At 37.7% G+C, this 18,103-nt stretch overlaps 2 protein-coding genes across 2 annotated transcripts; one reads left to right on the plus strand and one right to left on the minus strand.

Moving 5' to 3' along the window:
• Positions 1–23: 23 nt before the first annotated feature.
• Positions 24–6,955, plus strand: LOC146386937 (uncharacterized). Its single transcript, XM_084928182.1, has 6 exons — positions 24–233; positions 516–590; positions 2,544–2,582; positions 2,840–3,001; positions 3,197–3,280; positions 4,527–6,955. The coding sequence occupies exons 1-6, from the start codon at positions 135–137 to the stop codon at positions 5,028–5,030; spliced, it is 963 nt and encodes a 320-aa protein (XP_084784308.1). The 5' UTR covers positions 24–134; the 3' UTR covers positions 5,031–6,955.
• An 801-nt stretch (positions 6,956–7,756) lies between these two features.
• Positions 7,757–17,665, minus strand: avil (advillin). The gene is made up of 20 exons (XM_084928178.1): positions 17,484–17,665; positions 17,242–17,355; positions 16,975–17,049; positions 16,589–16,785; positions 16,404–16,512; positions 16,208–16,318; positions 14,998–15,203; positions 14,834–14,912; positions 14,600–14,698; positions 14,361–14,514; positions 14,107–14,207; positions 13,175–13,312; positions 12,917–13,075; positions 11,667–11,846; positions 10,344–10,501; positions 10,112–10,256; positions 9,801–9,989; positions 9,650–9,721; positions 8,468–8,578; positions 7,757–8,287 (listed from the first exon to the last, which is right to left on the minus strand). Exons 2-20 carry the CDS (start codon positions 17,299–17,301, stop codon positions 8,174–8,176), a joined length of 2,457 nt encoding a protein of 818 aa, XP_084784304.1. The 5' UTR covers positions 17,302–17,355; positions 17,484–17,665; the 3' UTR covers positions 7,757–8,173.
• Positions 17,666–18,103: the final 438 nt, after the last annotated feature.

The raw sequence follows: 18,103 nt of genomic DNA on the forward strand, positions 1-18,103 counted from the left end.
TGCGGCTTTCCGTAGATCAGGGCCTGGGTGTAGCTCCCTGTAGCTGCGTAGGAAACAAGTACAAAACACCACTTCAGCCAGAGAGCCCGGAGGTGTTTCTTATATAAAGAAAAACGTAATATAACGCGTACAACATGCACTCGGTCACGCTGGACAGCAGTGGTTCACCGAAGAAGCGCTCGATTTCTCGGGGAATGAGCGAGGACGAGTCTCTGCGCAGTATTATTAAAGAGGTGAGAGGACAAAAATCACGGCGTCGTTAACGTCAGTGTCAAACGTCACGGCTGTTTTAAATAACCGAATAAGTTTGGTGTTTTTAATTTGTTCAACACTTAAAATAAACAGACGGCCAGGGTAAACGGAGCAGTCGTCAGGCCCGTCGCTTCACTTCACTTCCTCGGCGTTAGCGTTGTTAGCTGTTAGTTGTTTTGTTGTTGTGGCTCATGATGATGAGGTGATGATGATGATGGTGATGCTCAGACTCCGCCTGAGATGTGTTTTCGTCTTCTCATCAGACTGACAGCTCCTCCAGACGTGTGACAAGAAGCGACAGCAGAGCGAGCACCCTGAAGAAGAGGAGTGACAGCCAGGTAGTAGCTAGCATAAAAACTGACACTCGATGAGATGAACTCATTGTTGTCTCAGTGTTACAACATTGTATATGTGATGGACACGCAGTGCTACCTAATACCTCTGGGATGAGACGCTTGCATAGGCCGAGAGTCTAAAGGTTTGTACCTTGTGACACAGAGTGGTGTCTAGTTATGGTCAGTCGTGCCAAAAAGTGGATAGATGGATATCTACTTTATAGATCCACAAGAAAAATGATTATGCTACAACAGCAAGATGAAGAATAAAAATAGTGCAGCCTACAATATTTAACAAAGTTAAAGTGCTACAGGGGTCTAGTAAAGATCTTATACTGTGATAGAATGGAAAAACTTTCTCTCATAATATAACAAGTACAAGTAAATATGAAGACAGTTTAAAATAGTAAGAGCAGGACTGGCATTGTGGAAGAGTAATGCAAACTGCATTAGTACATAATATGTATGCTGTAAGTGCATGAAGGTATAATAGAAATATGTGTGGAATCACATGTCGGAAAGGTGTGACCACCTGTCACAGAACGAGGAGTTATTATACAGCTTTATAGAGAACGATGGGAATGATTTCCTGAGTTGTTTATGGCAGTGAGAAGGAGCTCTGCTGGCTCAGAAGTGTGGAGCAGAGTGGGTATGATGAGTTGTCCATGACAGAGAGCAGTTTGATCACTGACCTACGGTCTCTAACTGACTCGAATGCCTCCAAATTCTGGCCAACGATGGGTCCAGGCTTGAGGATTAGTTTGTGGATCCTGCTGACATCTCTGGCACTGGATTTATAAAGTAAATGAAATTATTTTTTAAACAGCTGTTGATATCTGTAAATATCTGGGTCTTTCTTTGTAGTTAGGAGAGAAATGTTTGAAATGAAAACCGTGTGACTGCCAGTAGTGACGGGAGCAGTAAAACCATGAAATGGTACTTTCCAAAGTGCAGAAGATGGTTTGCTTCAGAACTTTTAGTACAGCAATAAATGGCGATATCTCGTGTTTTTATGGCTTCCTTATTTTTACTAGTTCAGTCAAACTTGTACTAAACAAGCTCGTCTATCTGAAAGCTCCGAAAGCATGTTGTACAGCATGAGTAACCCAGTTTTAAAAGATTATTATTAAAATAAAAAAGTCACAGGTTAACTAGATATTTTGTAAAAACAGAGATGGTTGTACTTCTACTCGGTAACTGACAGGGTGACTGCAAGGCTACGCGTTCCCAGGACCCAGAAACTGAAGCAGCTACATTGAGTTGAGTTATGATTTAAAATTTGTTTGTGTATGTTTTTCTTAATGGGATCCTTTTAGTCAGGAGATCACAGTCTAATAACTCCCAACTAGAGCAGAGCTTTTGTCTGCGTCATCAATTATGTAAAAAGCCTATCAGTTATGGGAAAATGGCCACAACATTAAATGCGGAAACAGAAGTGCTTCTGTCAGAGATTTCTTCCTGTTAAAGAGGCATTTCCTTTCCTACTGCGGCCAAGAGCTTCCTAAAGGGAACATTTCTGTCTTCATTATGTAAGTTGTTGACCTGACTTTGTAAAGTGCCCCGAGATGACCGTGTTATGACTTGGCATGGTATGAATTGAAGGGAAAACATTTACAATGCTTATTTTCCATTCAGTATTAAGTCATTTACACGTGTTTGACAGCAGCTGTCGGCATTAATTGATTTATAAATATAAGTAACAAACTCCTGTAAGAGACACGTATGAATAAAGTGGACAAAAAATCAAAGCTACCTTTTGTAAGATGCAGTAAAGTTTATTTTGATGCTTATAATAACTGAATTTGTGTAACTTTAAATTTTAAGGTCATTGTTCATGTTTGAGTTAAAGGGGACCAACAGGAGAGGATCCAGTATGCCTCATTTAAACTGCTTTGTGCTGATTTTAACTCAAAATACTCAAATGTTTTTTATTAAAATTATTTGTTTTCCTTTCAGCAATCTGAGCAGGACCTCTTCATGGGACTACCAGAAATGGTAACGATTTCTCACCATTATCCTCCTTATTGTTGCTATAAATATAATGATGTTTACTGCTATTGAAGGCTGTGCTCACAGTAATAAATCACAGCAGTGAAGCATATTCCTTTACATAGGGAGGCATTGTCACGCTACCACAGGAGGCCTCCCACAGATTGTTGCCTCTGAGAGCTCAACGAGCACTCCCACTGACTGGCATGCATTCTCCTGAAGATGCCTACACTGATCTGTTACCGTGTAACTTTGTGATATAGCTAGAGCTGCAGGCCAGCTATGAAGAGGCGGTGCAAGAGCTGCGTGGGCTGGAGGTCGAGCGAGAGGCTCTGTTGTTCCAGGTGGACGTCCTGCAGGACACGCTGGAGGGTGTAGAGGAGCTGCTGGCTGAAACCCAGAGAGAAGCTGGACAGGCTAGTTTGGTAAGTCCAGGTCGAGCCAAAACACGAAGTAAAGTCTTAAAGTCTCTTAGAAATCCTTTTTGTGTGTGTGTGTGTGTGTGTGTGTGTGTGTGTGTGTGTGTGTGTGTGTGTGTGTGTGTGTGTGTGAAGTTCGTTGTTTGTGATTACAACAGATTGTGACACTAACGAGCTGCTGCTGTCTCTTTGCATTTGTAGGAGTTGGAGCGAGAGAGGGAGGCCAAAAGGAAACTGGAGAGCATGGTGCACTCTTTGATGCAAGAAGTGGAAAGATTAAAAGAGGTAATGTGAGACCGTTTATGTAAGCTTGCAGAGGCTCTGAATTTGTTTATAAAGATGTAAAGGGAACCTATTGCGCAACAGTCTGTCAGGCGTGTGATCGCTCGTGAATATGAATGATGGCGATGCTATGTCGTTGTTTTGTATTTTTTCTGGGTGTGTAACCCGGAGACACGGCAGGCCTGGGCATAGAAGATTTTCTGTGTGTTGTGGTTTAGTTTTGTCCTTAAGGGTTTTAGCAACCGAGTCTCGTCTTTCTGGGAAAAAAGCCCTGAAAACGAAATGAAGAAGTTAGAAAAGTACAGAAGTACTTAAGTATCCAAGCCACATTTGTTGAGACTGGCACAATCAATTGTTTCAATTACTGTTACTCATTTTCCACTCCTGAAACTTCCACGCCTCGTCCATTCTTGTGTTGGCCTTATAAAAACAATTTGTGGTGGTGCATAACACCTTTTGGAGTAATCTCTTCATTTTTCATGGTGAAAATAGTCTGATCACTTGACCTCTAGCCTGGTACCCCACTTAATTATGCTGAGTGTCTAGTGTGAAGGACAATCAGGAGTCTGCTCAGGTTATTCTACTTTAAACCTGGACTTGATGGTAATGCTCTTCTTCAAGAGTCTGACTGCTTGCTTTTCTTATCTTCTCTGTTTAGATAGTGTTAGCTGAGTGGAGAGTAGGAATAAAAATTCTTAAGAATAGCTTTAAAATATACAATATTGTGCAAAAGTCTTGGGCCACTCCTCATTTATTTATATTTTGCTTCCAAGGCGACAGACATTTTTGATTTGTTTTTTGTTGTCGTTGTTGTTGTTGTTAAGCAGTTTAATACTTACCTATGATTCATTCAAGCTTAAAAAAGACACCTAACTCAAGGGATTAACCAGTGCTGTGACTACACATAACAGACAACAATTTTAGTTCATTTTTAAACATTTGTTCGGATTTATTTAGTTAAAATGTACAGAAAAAGCCAAAGATGACACCTTTTGGGGGCATAAGACAATATTTTTGCACCAACAAGATGGTTCTCAAAGAGGCAAAAACAAAAGGCAGCCAAAATCCTATTTGCTTGTGTCTTATATACTTTATTTGTATGTTTACACATTTCAATAAATTACTGCACATATTTCCTGTTTTCCTTCCAAAAAGAGATGATTGATGGCTCAAGATCTTTAAAAAACACTGTAATTATATTTTCTATGAATGAGCACTGCATATGCTTTTCTTTGTTTACACCTTGCAGGAAGGGAATAACAAACTATCAGGTCCAGGTGAGATGGCTAAAGCAACAATGCAGTTACACAAAATAAGAAATGATGCCAACAAAGTCGAGAGCTCCTCCTCTCTCAGCAGCAAAGATGAATTGGGAGCTGCAGTGCAAAGAGGACAGAGTGAGGGCACAGAGGAGAAGCAATGGAGAATGGTAAATAAGCCCATGTGTCACCAGCCTTCTCTTGCACTGGGCAGCCTGGTCGCTGAGGATGGGGTCCACCAGAGACCTTATGAAAACGGGGCAGCAGATGGACAAGATCCCCTGCTGGATGAAAACGACTCGGACAGCATAAGTGCCTACAAGGATGCATTCGATGAGACTCCAGAGCAGGACAGGATCTTTCCAGGTGACGGAGACAGTTTGGAGCTGCCTCACGATGCAGAGAACACAAAGAAGAACCCGCCTAATAATGGAGACGCCCTCAACAGTGAGGTCGAAGGCACCAAAAACAATGAAAGCTGCATTTTGTCTTAAATTTATGTTTCATCTACTACTGAGTAAGGTCAGAGATAAAATAGTTCATAACTTGATCAAATCCAGCAGCATTTTGATTTGAAGTTAGATATTTCTGTTCTTACAAAAATCAGTTGAGATTAGATGTTGCTAGTCAATAGTTTGACATTTTATGAGAAAATGATTAGTAGAATAACTGTGGAAATAATTGGCAGCTTAATCTATAAGGAAAAGTTGAAAAGATTTGTTAGAGCCCTAGTTATGATACATTGTAGTAGAAGTTACATTTTTAAAAATTGTGCTGAACGATCTCAGGTTTAAAGCTGAAATTTCGCTGACTACTTTATGTTATTTGCCAATCATTTAATTCAAGTCTGTCGTAAGTGTTTGGGTTTTGTTTTTGTTTTTTTAAATGCACGTTGCAAAACATGGAACATACTCCATGTTGCTTTGACTGTTTACCTTTTTGATTTTAAGAAGGATATTTTATACACAAGAAGCAGTCAAGACAAAAGTCACGATTTATCTGTCTTGGTAAGAATCTCCACAGCAGCTGTTTTAGCTTCAACCAGAAGAAGACATCACAGAAAAGAAACCTCTGTGTTTGTAAAGTTATTGTTAACTTAAATTTGATCATAAGGATTTTGATCAGGCTGTGTTGCTGGTTTCTCTCATGTTTTTCTTGGACTTGGAAGTCTGGTGATTTCAAATAGGCAGTTCATTTATTCAAAGCCTCAAAGTCTTAAAATTTTTGTGTTTTTATTTAAAAAAAAAATAGACAGAAAATGGATTTGGCTGCATTTGCACTTTTTAAAGTTCTTATATTGTGACATTTATTTGTCAGATTACATTAAAGCCAACATTCCCTTTTTTAACCAAATGTGTCAGCCAGACCTGACGAGCTGACCACTGCAGGCTGGATTTTTTTTTTGTCTGCCTGCAAGGACATACTGCATGTTTGCACATTCGCAGTGGAACTTGCTGAACTTTGCCTCTTCAGATGTCTTTCATTGCTGTAAAACACTTTGTATGTAACATTTTTAATGCCTTTTTACTTTCTTTTTTTTAAATTGTGCCAGAATCAAAAGTAGACTCCTCACTTCATCTATGATCCGTAGCCTGCACGAGCACCTATGAATGTATACTGATTTCCAAAATGCACACAAGTCTGTGTCATTTATGAGTGTGTTTGCATGCAATACTATCAACTACATGTAATGAATAATATGTCTTATTTGCTGTTACAAATACTTTTTAAAAGGGATTTTCAGTGTCAGTTTACTTTGTAGACCATGTATCATTCTTTTATTCCCCAGTTTACAAAGTCGATTTAACAAAGTTGACAAATAATTGAAGTTTTGAACATATCAGGCTGGACTTTAATGATTAAAAAAGCATATATTGATAAATGGATCTCCTGTAGAAGACAGAAGCAGAACAATAAATCTGCACGGGTTATGTTGAAGTTGCTGCATTTAGCTGTGTATCATTTTTGGTTTTAATACAGGTTGTTGACTTTGTACTCTGAGGTGCTTTTTTTTGCTAGTTCTTTATAACCTGTAGCATCGACTGTCAAATGTAAGTTTAGGAGGTTACTGTTATTTTAGTGCTGTGTGGTGATACTGTGGTCACTTCTTGAGCAGTCAGGTGATGGCAAATGAATTATAACACCAACATCCATAGGTGCTGGACAGTTCATTCATCAAGTTTTCCTGGTGATACAAAAAAAAGGAAAAGGAAATGACCTTTGACATGTTGCTGTGCAGCCAAATTGGGTTTTTGTTTTTCTTTAATTTCAAACAAAAGTACTGAAAATACATCCTTTTATATATGATGCCTTTTTTCTGTTTGTAATATTTTCAGCTCTGTCATTGGCTTTGAAATAGATGTTCAGATTTAAATGTTAATGCCATACATTTATATCATAATAAAATGAGTGAGTAATGCTTTGTGCCATTTCCGTTAACTTGCATTTAAAATATGGAGAAAGTGATTAAAAACAAATGACTTAATAAGCAGCTTGACATTCAAGCCTAATTATCAAGAAACGTGCTGACGCCTGCTCATCTTTCAAATCTCTGATGATCAGTTAAGCACCTCATTTTTAGGAGACTCATGACCGATCGTATAACTGATTGTATATTAAGTACACTAAAGGTAAAGGTCGCCTTCCCTTTTTCAGACTGATTTCTGGGAATCACATAAGATAACAATTTACAAATGAAAGCAGGAATGGATAGATTTCTGTTTTCTTCACTTATTTTGAGCACGTCGTGTTCCATAGTTATGTGCACAAAAGATGGAAAAATCAGGTCATCTTTACTTTCATATTATGAGTAACTTCAAAGTAAGTGACACAAAGATTTGTTGCTGTTCCGGGTGCAACTAAGTAAATCATTTTAATTACTTTCTTCTTTATAAATAGTTTTCAGTTTAATTCTAAACCTATTAATCCTATTGGCCATTATGGGGATAAAAGAAAATGCACCATCTTCCATGTCTTAAGATTTTATATATTGGGACACAATAAAAAAAATCTAGAACATCAATCAAACTTCAGTGAACTGAAGCAATGCTGTAAGGAAGATCGGGCCAAAATTCCTCCACAACAAGGAAAGTTATACAGAGTCATACAGAAAATGATTATCATTACTGCTGAAAGTGTTTCTACAAGCTATTGAAACATGAACTTACTTTTTCACATTCTTACGTTTTATTAATTGAATAAATGACAGTGCAATGTTGTTTATCTGAGGATTTATTTAAATCATTTATTTGAACCTGGTAAGAATCACATTTGTTAAAAAATGACATCCTGATAAAGATCGTAATATAAGACGTGTGAGTTAACTGTTGCCTCCTACGGGGTTCGACTGCACAAACATGCAGAGGGGAACAGCCATTGTGGTTCATAGTTCAGTTAGGTTCGTTGATTTTGACACAAGAGTTCCTAAATAGTGCTAACTCCATAAAGGCAGCACAGATTACAAAAATAAAGTTTTGAAAAAAAAAGTAATTTGACTAAAATGTACAGAATGGACTCATGATTATAAATTTCATCTGCAAGTAAGTGAAAAAACATGAAAAGCAAGAAAGATCATACAAAGAGACCCCAACAGCTGGCTTCTATCAGTAACTACTTATTTCAAATACTGAAAAAGATCTCAAAACATCCCTTTTTCTTTCTTCATTTTCAGCTGTTTCCACTGCGGCAAGCTCACAAACTCATCTTTGGTCATTTCAAAGATGGTGGTGAAGTCAGAGTCAGAGAGGTATTTCTGCAAATGAGGTGACAAAGTTTAGTGAGTGATGACACGTGTTATTTTTTGAGCTGCAGAGTTTTACTGGTGATGGTTGTAATCATCACTAAATTAATGAATAAGCAGATACACGTACAAATCTTGAACTTAAATGTGGAATTGATGGGAAATGTAAACGTTGGGAACGCGCGTACATACCTCTTTCTGTTTCGGGTCAACACCTTCTGGCAGCTCGTTGGCAAGCTTGTTTCTCAAATCGTCAGGTGGGAAAGACTGAAAACTTTTCACACTGTTCCCTCCGTTCTGCTCCTAGAAAATCACATTAAAAGAACATTTTAGTTTATATTGTATTATTAACCTACTAACTGCTTGCAGTTTGAGTATACAAATCACAGTACTTTATTAATGCAGGTTCTGGCCCTTATTCTTTACTCCTGTCTCTGAATTATATTAATCACACGTATATTTAAGGCAAAGCCAATAATCACCTTGTCGAAACTATCTTCGTGGTTTAGTGTCCTGGTTTCCCATGTACTTAGAGTATAGTGATGAATTGATTGTCTATTTCTATAGAACCAAATCACAACAACAGTTGCCTGAAGGTGCTTTATATTGTGATGGCTTTCATGGTTTTGATTGTGTTTTCTTTGTGCTTGGTTTCAGTTGGATTTCTGTTTGTTTTGTAAACAGTCCCTAATCAGTTTATTTCCTCGCTCAGATGTTTAGATTATTTCTACCTTCATTATGAACTTTTGTTTGGCCTTTAGGATTCATATTCTTTATTTTGTATTTTGGATTCTGTTCATGTTTAGAGCATTTATATTTATTTACTTGTTTTAGTTTGTCCCTGCCTCCTCAGTGTCCTTTTGCATATTGTTGTCAAGTCTTCTCCAGAATAGTTCTTGTTTTGTTTTGTGAGTCATTTCGCTCTTGTGCTTTGTCCTTATTTTTATTTTGTCTCACTGTCCTTAATTAGTTTCACCTGAGTCTTGTTGCTCTTATGTTTCCACTTTCGCTGATCTCTGGTGCCCATTTAAAGCTCCAGTTTGCTTGTTCTCTTTATTGTGTTGTCCACTTAGTTGTGTGTCTGTGGCAGTACATGCCCAGTGCTCCCAGTTACTTACCTGGCTTTGCTCTTTGTGTTTGGATTCTTGGATTTTGATTCATCAGCAATAAATATTTTGAACCTTTGCCTTCTGTTTTCTACACTTGAGGGTCTAATATAGCTACACTCCACACTGCAGATTATGATATGAAGGTCTATAAATTTTAAATCTTTTAAATCCAATAATTCATGAGCTAAAACTTCATGCTAACATAGAACTGTGTTGCAAGTTTTAACCTAAACAGAGCTTGAGAAATGAATAAAACTTTACATACTGCAACAGTAACATTAACAGGTGACGCTGTATCTCCAAACTCCTTCTTCAGCTCCTCATAGCTCTTTCCTGACTGAAAGAGAGAAATATTTGTAAGATTATTTTAATTAGAAATGGAAATCCACATTTCAGCTCAAAAGCATAACACTCACACTCCATTTGGTGGGATCCCAGGCTGTAAACCACCCAGTAAAGGTGGGTGGCTCGAAGCCTTGCTTGATCAAGACAATGGGGGTGTTTGGATCTCTGTCACCCGGGTGGGTCTGCAGATACTCTTGGCTGGTTGTCAGTGCCTCTTTGCGCTCCTCGTCATTTGCGTCTTTACCGACCCAGATAAACACCTGAGAGAAAAAAGGAGAAAAAGCAGGATGTGATTAAAGTGATGGAGTAGCTTACGGTATTTATTTATTAATTTATTTATTTCATTGTTATGTTCATATTAATAACCTGACAAAAATCCTACCTGGTCCCATGTGTCCAGTAGCATGACATCATCCTCGCTGAGGTCATCCTGTATGAAGTAAGTCACCTCAGTCACAATGAAACGCCCTGTCTTATTGGAGCATTCAAACAGGCGTGGCTTATGGTCCAAAACTACCTGCTGCAATCTGTGGATGGCACATAACCAAGTGAAAGCAAACATATAGAAAAGTCACACTTGAAGCTGTTGGTTCACCTGTTCATACTATCCTCACCTCTTGTCACTTGCATAGGGAGCTTTCCCCCCAAGCAGTTCCCAGAATTCAATGGGCTCCTGACCCTCTGCAATAATCTCTTCAGAGCCTCGTGGTGAGTTCTGGCTGATTGCTGAGCTGACCTCTTTCGCCATGGCTCTCTCATCTCCACTTGATCCCTGGTTTACAAAAAGATGCCACCCACGACCCCAGAGCTCATCAATAGGCCTATATTTTGCTAAAAATGTTCATTTTATTTGATTTAATCTGGTTTTAGAAAATGAGGGAAATCTTGAGACATATTTGTGATTCTTATGAAGGAAAGTCATGAATGCTGAGTCAGCAGCTGGTAGAGATGAACTGTTTGACTCAGCAAAACCACAGCAAGGGCAGATGCTCACCGATAGACAAACTGCAAAGCCAATGAGTCCTAGTACTTTGATATATATATATACTATATGCTCAAAAAATACATCCAACCAGTTATATTCATTCATGGTTATTGACCATCAATCTGTTTCCTTAACAGCCTCCACTTTTCTAATGATGCCCTCTTTCCTTTGGTATTTGATTCTCTTCTGACTTTCGGTTCCACCCAAAAAGTGCAGAGGCCTGTCTGGGCCTGCTGAGTTAGTCAGCTCCAAACTGTGAGAAACAATATCTCTACAGTCCTTACAGCACACTTATATTAAAATCTTAATAAAAACCAAAAATTACTATCTGTACATTACTTTATTCTTTTTTTGGAGGAAGGACATCCACCATTAAACTCTTCTAAATCAAACATGTGGAGCTACCACTGTTGCAACCCCTTCAGACAAGGGAGCAGCTGCTTTTACTGTTTCTAATTAATTCAGAGAAAATTTACTTGTTATTCTTACTAAACTTAGGGTACCTAAACCTTAAATACTGTACGTTCAGGTGCCTTTAAAAATCAGTTTGATAAGAATATTTTACTCATTAGCCCTTAAAGCTTCATTGTAAAGCCACATCGTTGAATTACTGCAAGAACCCGTCATCTGTTCCTATTTTCTATGTAAAGGTGATAGACAGAAGGGGATTTTTATTAGTTTCTTTTCGGCAAAGGGACCTCACCTATGCACCCAAAATTCAGACTTTCAAAATGACTATTCTCTTAATTTAGAAAAATGTTTTTTTTTTTTTTAAATACCGTGTGAAATGTGACTCACCCCTCACTGTGAAGAAAGAAATCTCCCCAAATAGCTAGGCATTTCTCTCCAGATATCTTTCATCATGAATTATATTACATTAAAGAAGTAAGAGACAAAAATGCTCTAAAGGGCCTGTCAGTTTCTCTGTCTAAAATAAAGTTGTATCTTTTACCTTTCCGCACCAGAGATACATTCCTGTTTGGCTCTTGAGCAAAAACACATCACTGGAATTTAGAGAGGTGGCCAGGGCTGGGATCTCGATGGTTTTTGTGTTAAACTGGTCAGTCCCGTGAACCTGGAACAATCTCACTGGAGGCTCAGGTTCTGAAGATCCTTTTCTAGATGTGCCGCCCTGAAGGGAAGACCAAAAATATCCTGTACAGAGTAACACTTTGTAATAGGGCAAGCAACAAACGGTGTGATTCCCATAGAATTTAATAGCATTTCAATGTATGTCATCTATAATCACAATGTAGTTTAACAATTAACAATTAAACATCAAGTTGGTAAAAGTTCAACTTTTTACAGATAAAAAAGGAAAGGAGACATTATACTGTTAGTCATTTTAAGTTTTACTTAAGTCATTTTCCATAACTATATCTAATACATAACTAATTTAAAGTATTGAGCAAGCAATGCTAATGAATGCATACTATCAGGTAATTTACTAGAAGAACAACCAAAATTTCTCCATCTTCAACTTTAAATGTGTTGTACTTTGCAGGGTTTTTTTTTGTTTTTTTTTTGTAAAAATGACAAAAAGAAAGCAAATAAATTATTAAACTGTGCAAATGAAAAAGCATAAATATATGTATTTATATATCATATTCAATAATTTATTGTTGATTCTCTTGTGTCCAAGTCTGGGTTTGCATGTAATTTTGCAGTAATTTTAACTGGAAATAAAAAATATGAATTAAGATTTGGCTCCATCAGTATAAAAGATCACATGGGCCTATGCTTGTTTTTTCTTATAAGTAGAAAAGGGAGAACGATTAATAACACATTTTTATATGCAATGTAAAGGCGTGTCCTTTCATATTTTATATGTAATATACAAGGACAGTTGAATTGTGAAACATCCATGATGCACACCAGAGTAAATGTACAATAAAAAAAAAATAAAACGCTCAAGTAAGACACCAGTAATTTAAATTACTTGCAGTATAATTTGTGTCTCTTTTCATTAAACAGTAACGTTGTAAAAACTGAATGATTCTCTTCTTATTCTAGAGTATCTAACAGTGAGGATTTATAGGTAAATATGATTTCATTGTAATGCATTGAAATTCCACTTAGTTTTAGGGAAATTCTACCTACCATATCACGTATCATAAAGTGTTACCCTGTACTGTTACAAAACCAGAAGTGGGGTGTTTATGTTTCAAATGAAATAAGGGTAAGTTGAGAGAAGAGTCTTACTTCAAAGATAACCAGTTTTCCTTTGAAAATTGCCATGAAGTGTCTCGGCTCCCTGCCCATAGTTACTCTCACTTGAACGGGCTCTCCGTTGTACTTTTGGTCTAAGCTCACAGCCTGGAAAGCCGAGGCAGCCAGCTCGTCCTGTGTCGCATGACGCCCCTGAAATTTCAAGTGACACAGTAGTGTAATCTCATACGGTACAGTGACACATACAAAGTTTAGGTGTGTGATTGTGAATTGCTTTAACTGTGACCTCACCTGCCACATATAGAGCAGGTAGCACTTCTTGTTGTTAACCAAGTAAGTGTAGAGGATCAGGTAGCAGTCTCCTCCATAGAAGTATCCATACCACTGGGGGTCCACAGGGGCTAGCTCCAGATTTTCAATTCTCCACACCTGGGCAGGTCAAAAGTAAATTAACATGGAATATCTGCACTTTCTCTGTGAAATCACCAACATGAATGTTTAATTTGAAGAGCTGAAAGCTTCAAACAGACTAGAGAGCAGCATCAGCAGTACTTGATTTTCTCCTGATATGAAGTTTTAAAATCTGTAAGTATGTTAGTGACCCCGTGAGGCTACACCGGTAATTACACCACAAGGAGGGGAAAATAGGTGGTTGAAGGACAGAAAGCAGTCTTTCCTGTTCTTTAATTCTGATTAAAAAATAAATAAATAAACAAATAATAACTGAACTCTGTGTGGTTTGAAGAGGCCCACAGGTTTGAGACTGATTACAGCATAATCAAGTCATCATTGCTGGTTTTACAAAGTAGGCTGTCACACAGAATGAGGACTTTTTTTTAGATACTTTTTTTTTTTTTTTAATCCTTTATTTATCCAGGTAAAAAATCTCATTGAGATTAAAAATCTCATTTCCAAGAGAGACCTGGCATCATGGCAACAAAAGTCACATACCACATAGGTATATAACAGATACTTAGCATGAGATCTTTACAATCGCCAAACAAATATATTTAGTTTATTTATTTTTGGTGATATATCTGTGAAAACATGTTCAAATGACACCATGAGATTATTATTTCGACTTCTAGCTAGGTTTTTAATGACTGATTGTTACATTTGATGGACTGTTTATGACGTGGGAGGAGTCTTTGATGCAGAGGACTGTTTGATGCAACTGCATTACTGATAAAAATGTTAAATTTAGAGTTAATTTATTCCTATACCTCTACTTGACCTGTGCCATCGTCCACCATCCTCTCTTGTGCAGCAACCTCTGGCTGGGCGTGCATCAATGAAGCATCAAATTTCTCCTGTGTGACATGAGCTAAAGAAAATGTGATGATAAAGCAATATTATAAAGATACTGTGATCAGAAGTAACTTGTATGTAGGTTAGTTTTCTTTTAAAATCTGAAGACTTTTTTTGTTATATGTGTGTGTGTTTCTTTCCCCTCCTCTGAATTCACAGCTACACATACCAATCCTTCCTTTTGTGTTCACTTTTCCCAGACCTTGAGTCTGGTCTTTCACAGTCCACCTCTGGAACAGCTGCTTGAAGAGAGCTGACTCTGCCCCATCATTCACTGTCTCCACATTTGTAGTGATCGGGTAGTTTTTCGCTTTAATGAAGTCCTACGACGGCAATTCAATTACAACAGAGGAAATAAATATGACACCTTTCATCAGTTAGGTAAAAGCTCTTAACAGTTCCTCTCACCAAAGCTCTGGTCATAGCGGCCTGTCGTTCTTCTTTGTTTGCTTTCTTCCCCTTCCACACAAAGATCTTTACCCCTCCCTGGTCCAGGATGTAGGAGTCCTAAAATAATAAGATTATTCGTAGTAATTTTACGAAACTAAGTCATTATATTTTAGTAAATATGGAGTTTTAGCTCTAGCTCATTGTTGTGGTTGAATATTAATGTGTATATTTGTTTTTTGTTTAACGGCTCACATCATGGTTAAGAAGATCCTGAACTAGTGGTCTCGTTGCAACTTCTGTGACCCTCATCTGGCCGTCTGCATCTGAGACCCTGAAATGAAAGTCGTTAACAAATAAAATAGTGCAAAATTGAATCTTAACATAGGTATGGTATCAGTTGTCGGTGAGCTTCTCACTGGTAAAGTGTGAGTTGTCCCTTCTGTTCTTGGTCAACTGCTTCATCAGGAGGTCCGTCCTTCAGCGCTACGGTTCTTTCTCCAAGCGTCTCTGTCATGAGCTCCATGGCCTGAGGAGAAATGCTCTCAGCTTCACCCTCCACCACTCTGATCTCTGCCCGACCTCCTCTCTCTCTGTCTCGGATGTCTTGGGCCAGCAACATGCCCTGAGAAACAGCAAAGTAACAGTTAACTTCTACATACTGGACACTCAGTACTGTAATCTGCAGTAATATCTTATTTTCAAAAGTATTTTTAAAGTACAAGCTGTCGCAATGTCCAAGAGTTGGGAAGCTGGAATATAATTTGGTCAATTCCTCAGATAAACCTTGTTTTAAACATCCTATTAAACATGTAAAAACATGTGAGTTGGTTTTGTGAGCACTGCAGAAACAGACATCCTGGCAGAAATAAACTGTTAAACTGTTTGTGTGTGCTTCTTAGATCAGAATCCCCTTTTTCTTTATTCCTTGGTGTGTGTTGGCCTTAAAATAAGTCATATTCGAATTAACATTATGTACCTGTACTTCACTTCCAGCCTTGTACTTTGTCTTTTTTTTTAACTGTGTTTTTAATGCGCACCTGTATTTCTTCACTTTTAAATCAGTGTTATTTGCTTTTCAGTTCAGACTTTCTGCGAGCATTTGTTAGAAACCTCTTTTATCATGCCACGTTTGCTTGTCCGAACATGTGAGCTTACTATTTAATAAATATGACTGAATCACCTACAGAATAAAATTACAATATGCAAATATTCACTAGATAAAGGCTCTTTATGATTTAAAAGTTGAAGTCACTTTTGCAATGATATTATCTGTATCTTAGTTTCTTCCTGCAGAGCATTTAACCCTCTGCAGGAAGAAGGAAATGAGCTTTAACTGTGCACACCCACAACTCTTCATGGCAGATTTCATAATGATACTTAACTGGCAAAATACGTAAAAGTATTAAATATTACATACATAAAGCACAGAGTATAGAGATTTTAATATGAGTAATTTAGATTAACTGAACCTGTAACTACACCATACCGGTAAAGTTAAGGTGAGGGTAAAGGTTACTCATCACAAGCCCATTTTGCACATGCTTTTCTTATTTCTTCTTAAATGTATATTCCAGTATGAGTATCCCATCCAACAGCACTGTTACACTTAAAAAAATAAAATCTTACTTTGAGCCTTTCCTGTCTGTTACTCTTTGGTCCGTTCCACTGAATGATGTTCTTGCCCAAGTCCAGCAAAAACACATCTGAAAGGTTAAAACTCTTCCAGCTCATCTCCACCTGAAAGAATAAAGCATAAAGCAATCTTTCTGTAAGATATAATCTGTCCAGTAATATTATATAACTGCTTTGAAGTATGGCTCACCTCCTTGGCAATCACCCTTTTCTTTCCTTTCACATGGAGCAGTCTCTTCACATCATATGTGTTGGTTTCAGTGTGTCTCATGCCTGATGCAACACCGCCTTTCTTGTAGCTAAAAATATTGGCATGATAATTGTTGTGGTTTCTTTTACTTTATATTAATAACTACTGTGCTGGCATTCACTCACATTATTCCTTGTTTGAAGTAGCCCTTGAAAGTGACAGATTCGTGGTCCTGGACCTCTCGGTACTGAACCGGGGAAGAGCCCAAAAATTCATCGAGCTGTACGGTGTAAATAGCAGCAGAACCCTGCTCATCCTGAGTGGACTGTGAGCCGATCCAGTAGTGAATATTATAAGACAGAGAGTTGCCCACCTTCTGGGTCTGGAGAAGTGCACAATTGTGTCAAGACTGTAGTGTATAGCAGGAATCAGAGTATTTAGTTACCACTGACTACTCAAAGAACAAAACCAAATGGAAAAGTGTTGAAAACCAAGAGCAGAATTAACTACATAATATGCAGTCCTTGAATCTAACAGTGTAATAGTGCATCAGTGGCCATCACAGACTTACAAACAGAAGCACATAGCAGTCGCCTTCAAAAAAGCTTCCGTAAGATTTCTCAGGAACTTGAACCAGCTCCATTTTCTGTTGCACAACAACAAAAACATGGTGTCTTTATTTTCATGTTCACCAAACACATCTATACATCAGATTTAACAACTACTTCAATCATCACTGCTCATCACCTGCCAGGACAAACAGCTGAATTAGATTTTTTTTTTTTTTTTTAAACAGCTACAATATTATAACTGTCAATATTGCAGCAATTAAAATTACCTCAATTCTCCAGATTATAATCCCAGGGCTGCGGGTTACTGCTCGAAATGTTTGGTCCATGTTGCCTGGATGCACTTAGTTTCAGTGGCACTTTGGAAGCTTAGTTTTCCTTTTCTGGAAGAGTAAACTAATAGTTTAGTGCACTGAAGATAATTTCCTTCTTTACAAACTACAAACCAATTCAAAATCATGTGAAATACTGTTTAAATCTCATAATGCAAGAATTATCCAGCCATACATACCCAGTATCCTTGTCTGTAGAGGTTCCTCTAAGCTTATATGATCTCCCAACAGCTGATTTTCCGACTGATAGCCAGAGACCCTCAGTTCTCATCCTGATAGTACTCCGTAAAGATTTGCATCACTTTGCATGTTTCAGGAGCTTACAGAGCATTCTGCCCAATCATTGAGGAAGAAGCGAAATCCTGTAGGCAAATGTGCTGAGAAAAAAATGAAAAAAAGGATTGGCTCATATTCAAATAGACACACAGTAACTCTGACCTGTCTATTAGTTTCCCGGCCCACTCGGCCCAAGACTACCACATTAGCACCATATATGGATACCTGTGAGTACATAAACTGTGTGTTAGTAAAACACGTGATAATGAGCTTACAGGAGGATGGAAAAGTATGATATTCTGTAACTGTGCAGCGGACAGAATAATATTGTAGTACTACAAATTGTGTTGTAGTATCTGATAATGACATGTTACTGCTAATTACTGCTACTGGTAATAATAATAATTAGCTTTCTATATCATATCATTATATAATAATGTATAGTTTCTATCTTGTACAAAAATACTGTAGAATAACATTACAAATGAAAAATAAATATATACAGTGCAGCTGATAAAAACAA

Source organism: Perissodus microlepis, chromosome 5, assembly GCF_051167445.1.
Source record: "Perissodus microlepis isolate ML-2025 ecotype Zambia chromosome 5, ASM5116744v1, whole genome shotgun sequence".
NCBI lineage: Eukaryota > Metazoa > Chordata > Actinopteri > Cichliformes > Cichlidae > Perissodus > Perissodus microlepis.

Excerpts from the sequence above, each read along its gene's own strand:
- LOC146386937 (XM_084928182.1), top strand. The coding sequence starts at position 135 with ATGCACTCGGTCACGCTGGACAGCAGTGGTTCACCGAAGAAGCGCTCG. Across the intron at positions 234-515 it reads TGCGCAGTATTATTAAAGAG|ACTGACAGCTCCTCCAGACG; the intron begins GTGAGAGGACAA and ends TCTTCTCATCAG. Across the intron at positions 3,002-3,196 it reads AAGCTGGACAGGCTAGTTTG|GAGTTGGAGCGAGAGAGGGA; the intron begins GTAAGTCCAGGT and ends TTGCATTTGTAG.
- avil (XM_084928178.1), bottom strand. The coding sequence starts at position 17,301 with ATGGACCAAACATTTCGAGCAGTAACCCGCAGCCCTGGGATTATAATC. Across the intron at positions 14,699-14,833 it reads AGGATCTTCTTAACCATGAT|GACTCCTACATCCTGGACCA; the intron begins GTGAGCCGTTAA and ends TTATTATTTTAG. Across the intron at positions 14,208-14,360 it reads GAACACAAAAGGAAGGATTG|CTCATGTCACACAGGAGAAA; the intron begins GTATGTGTAGCT and ends CATTTTCTTTAG.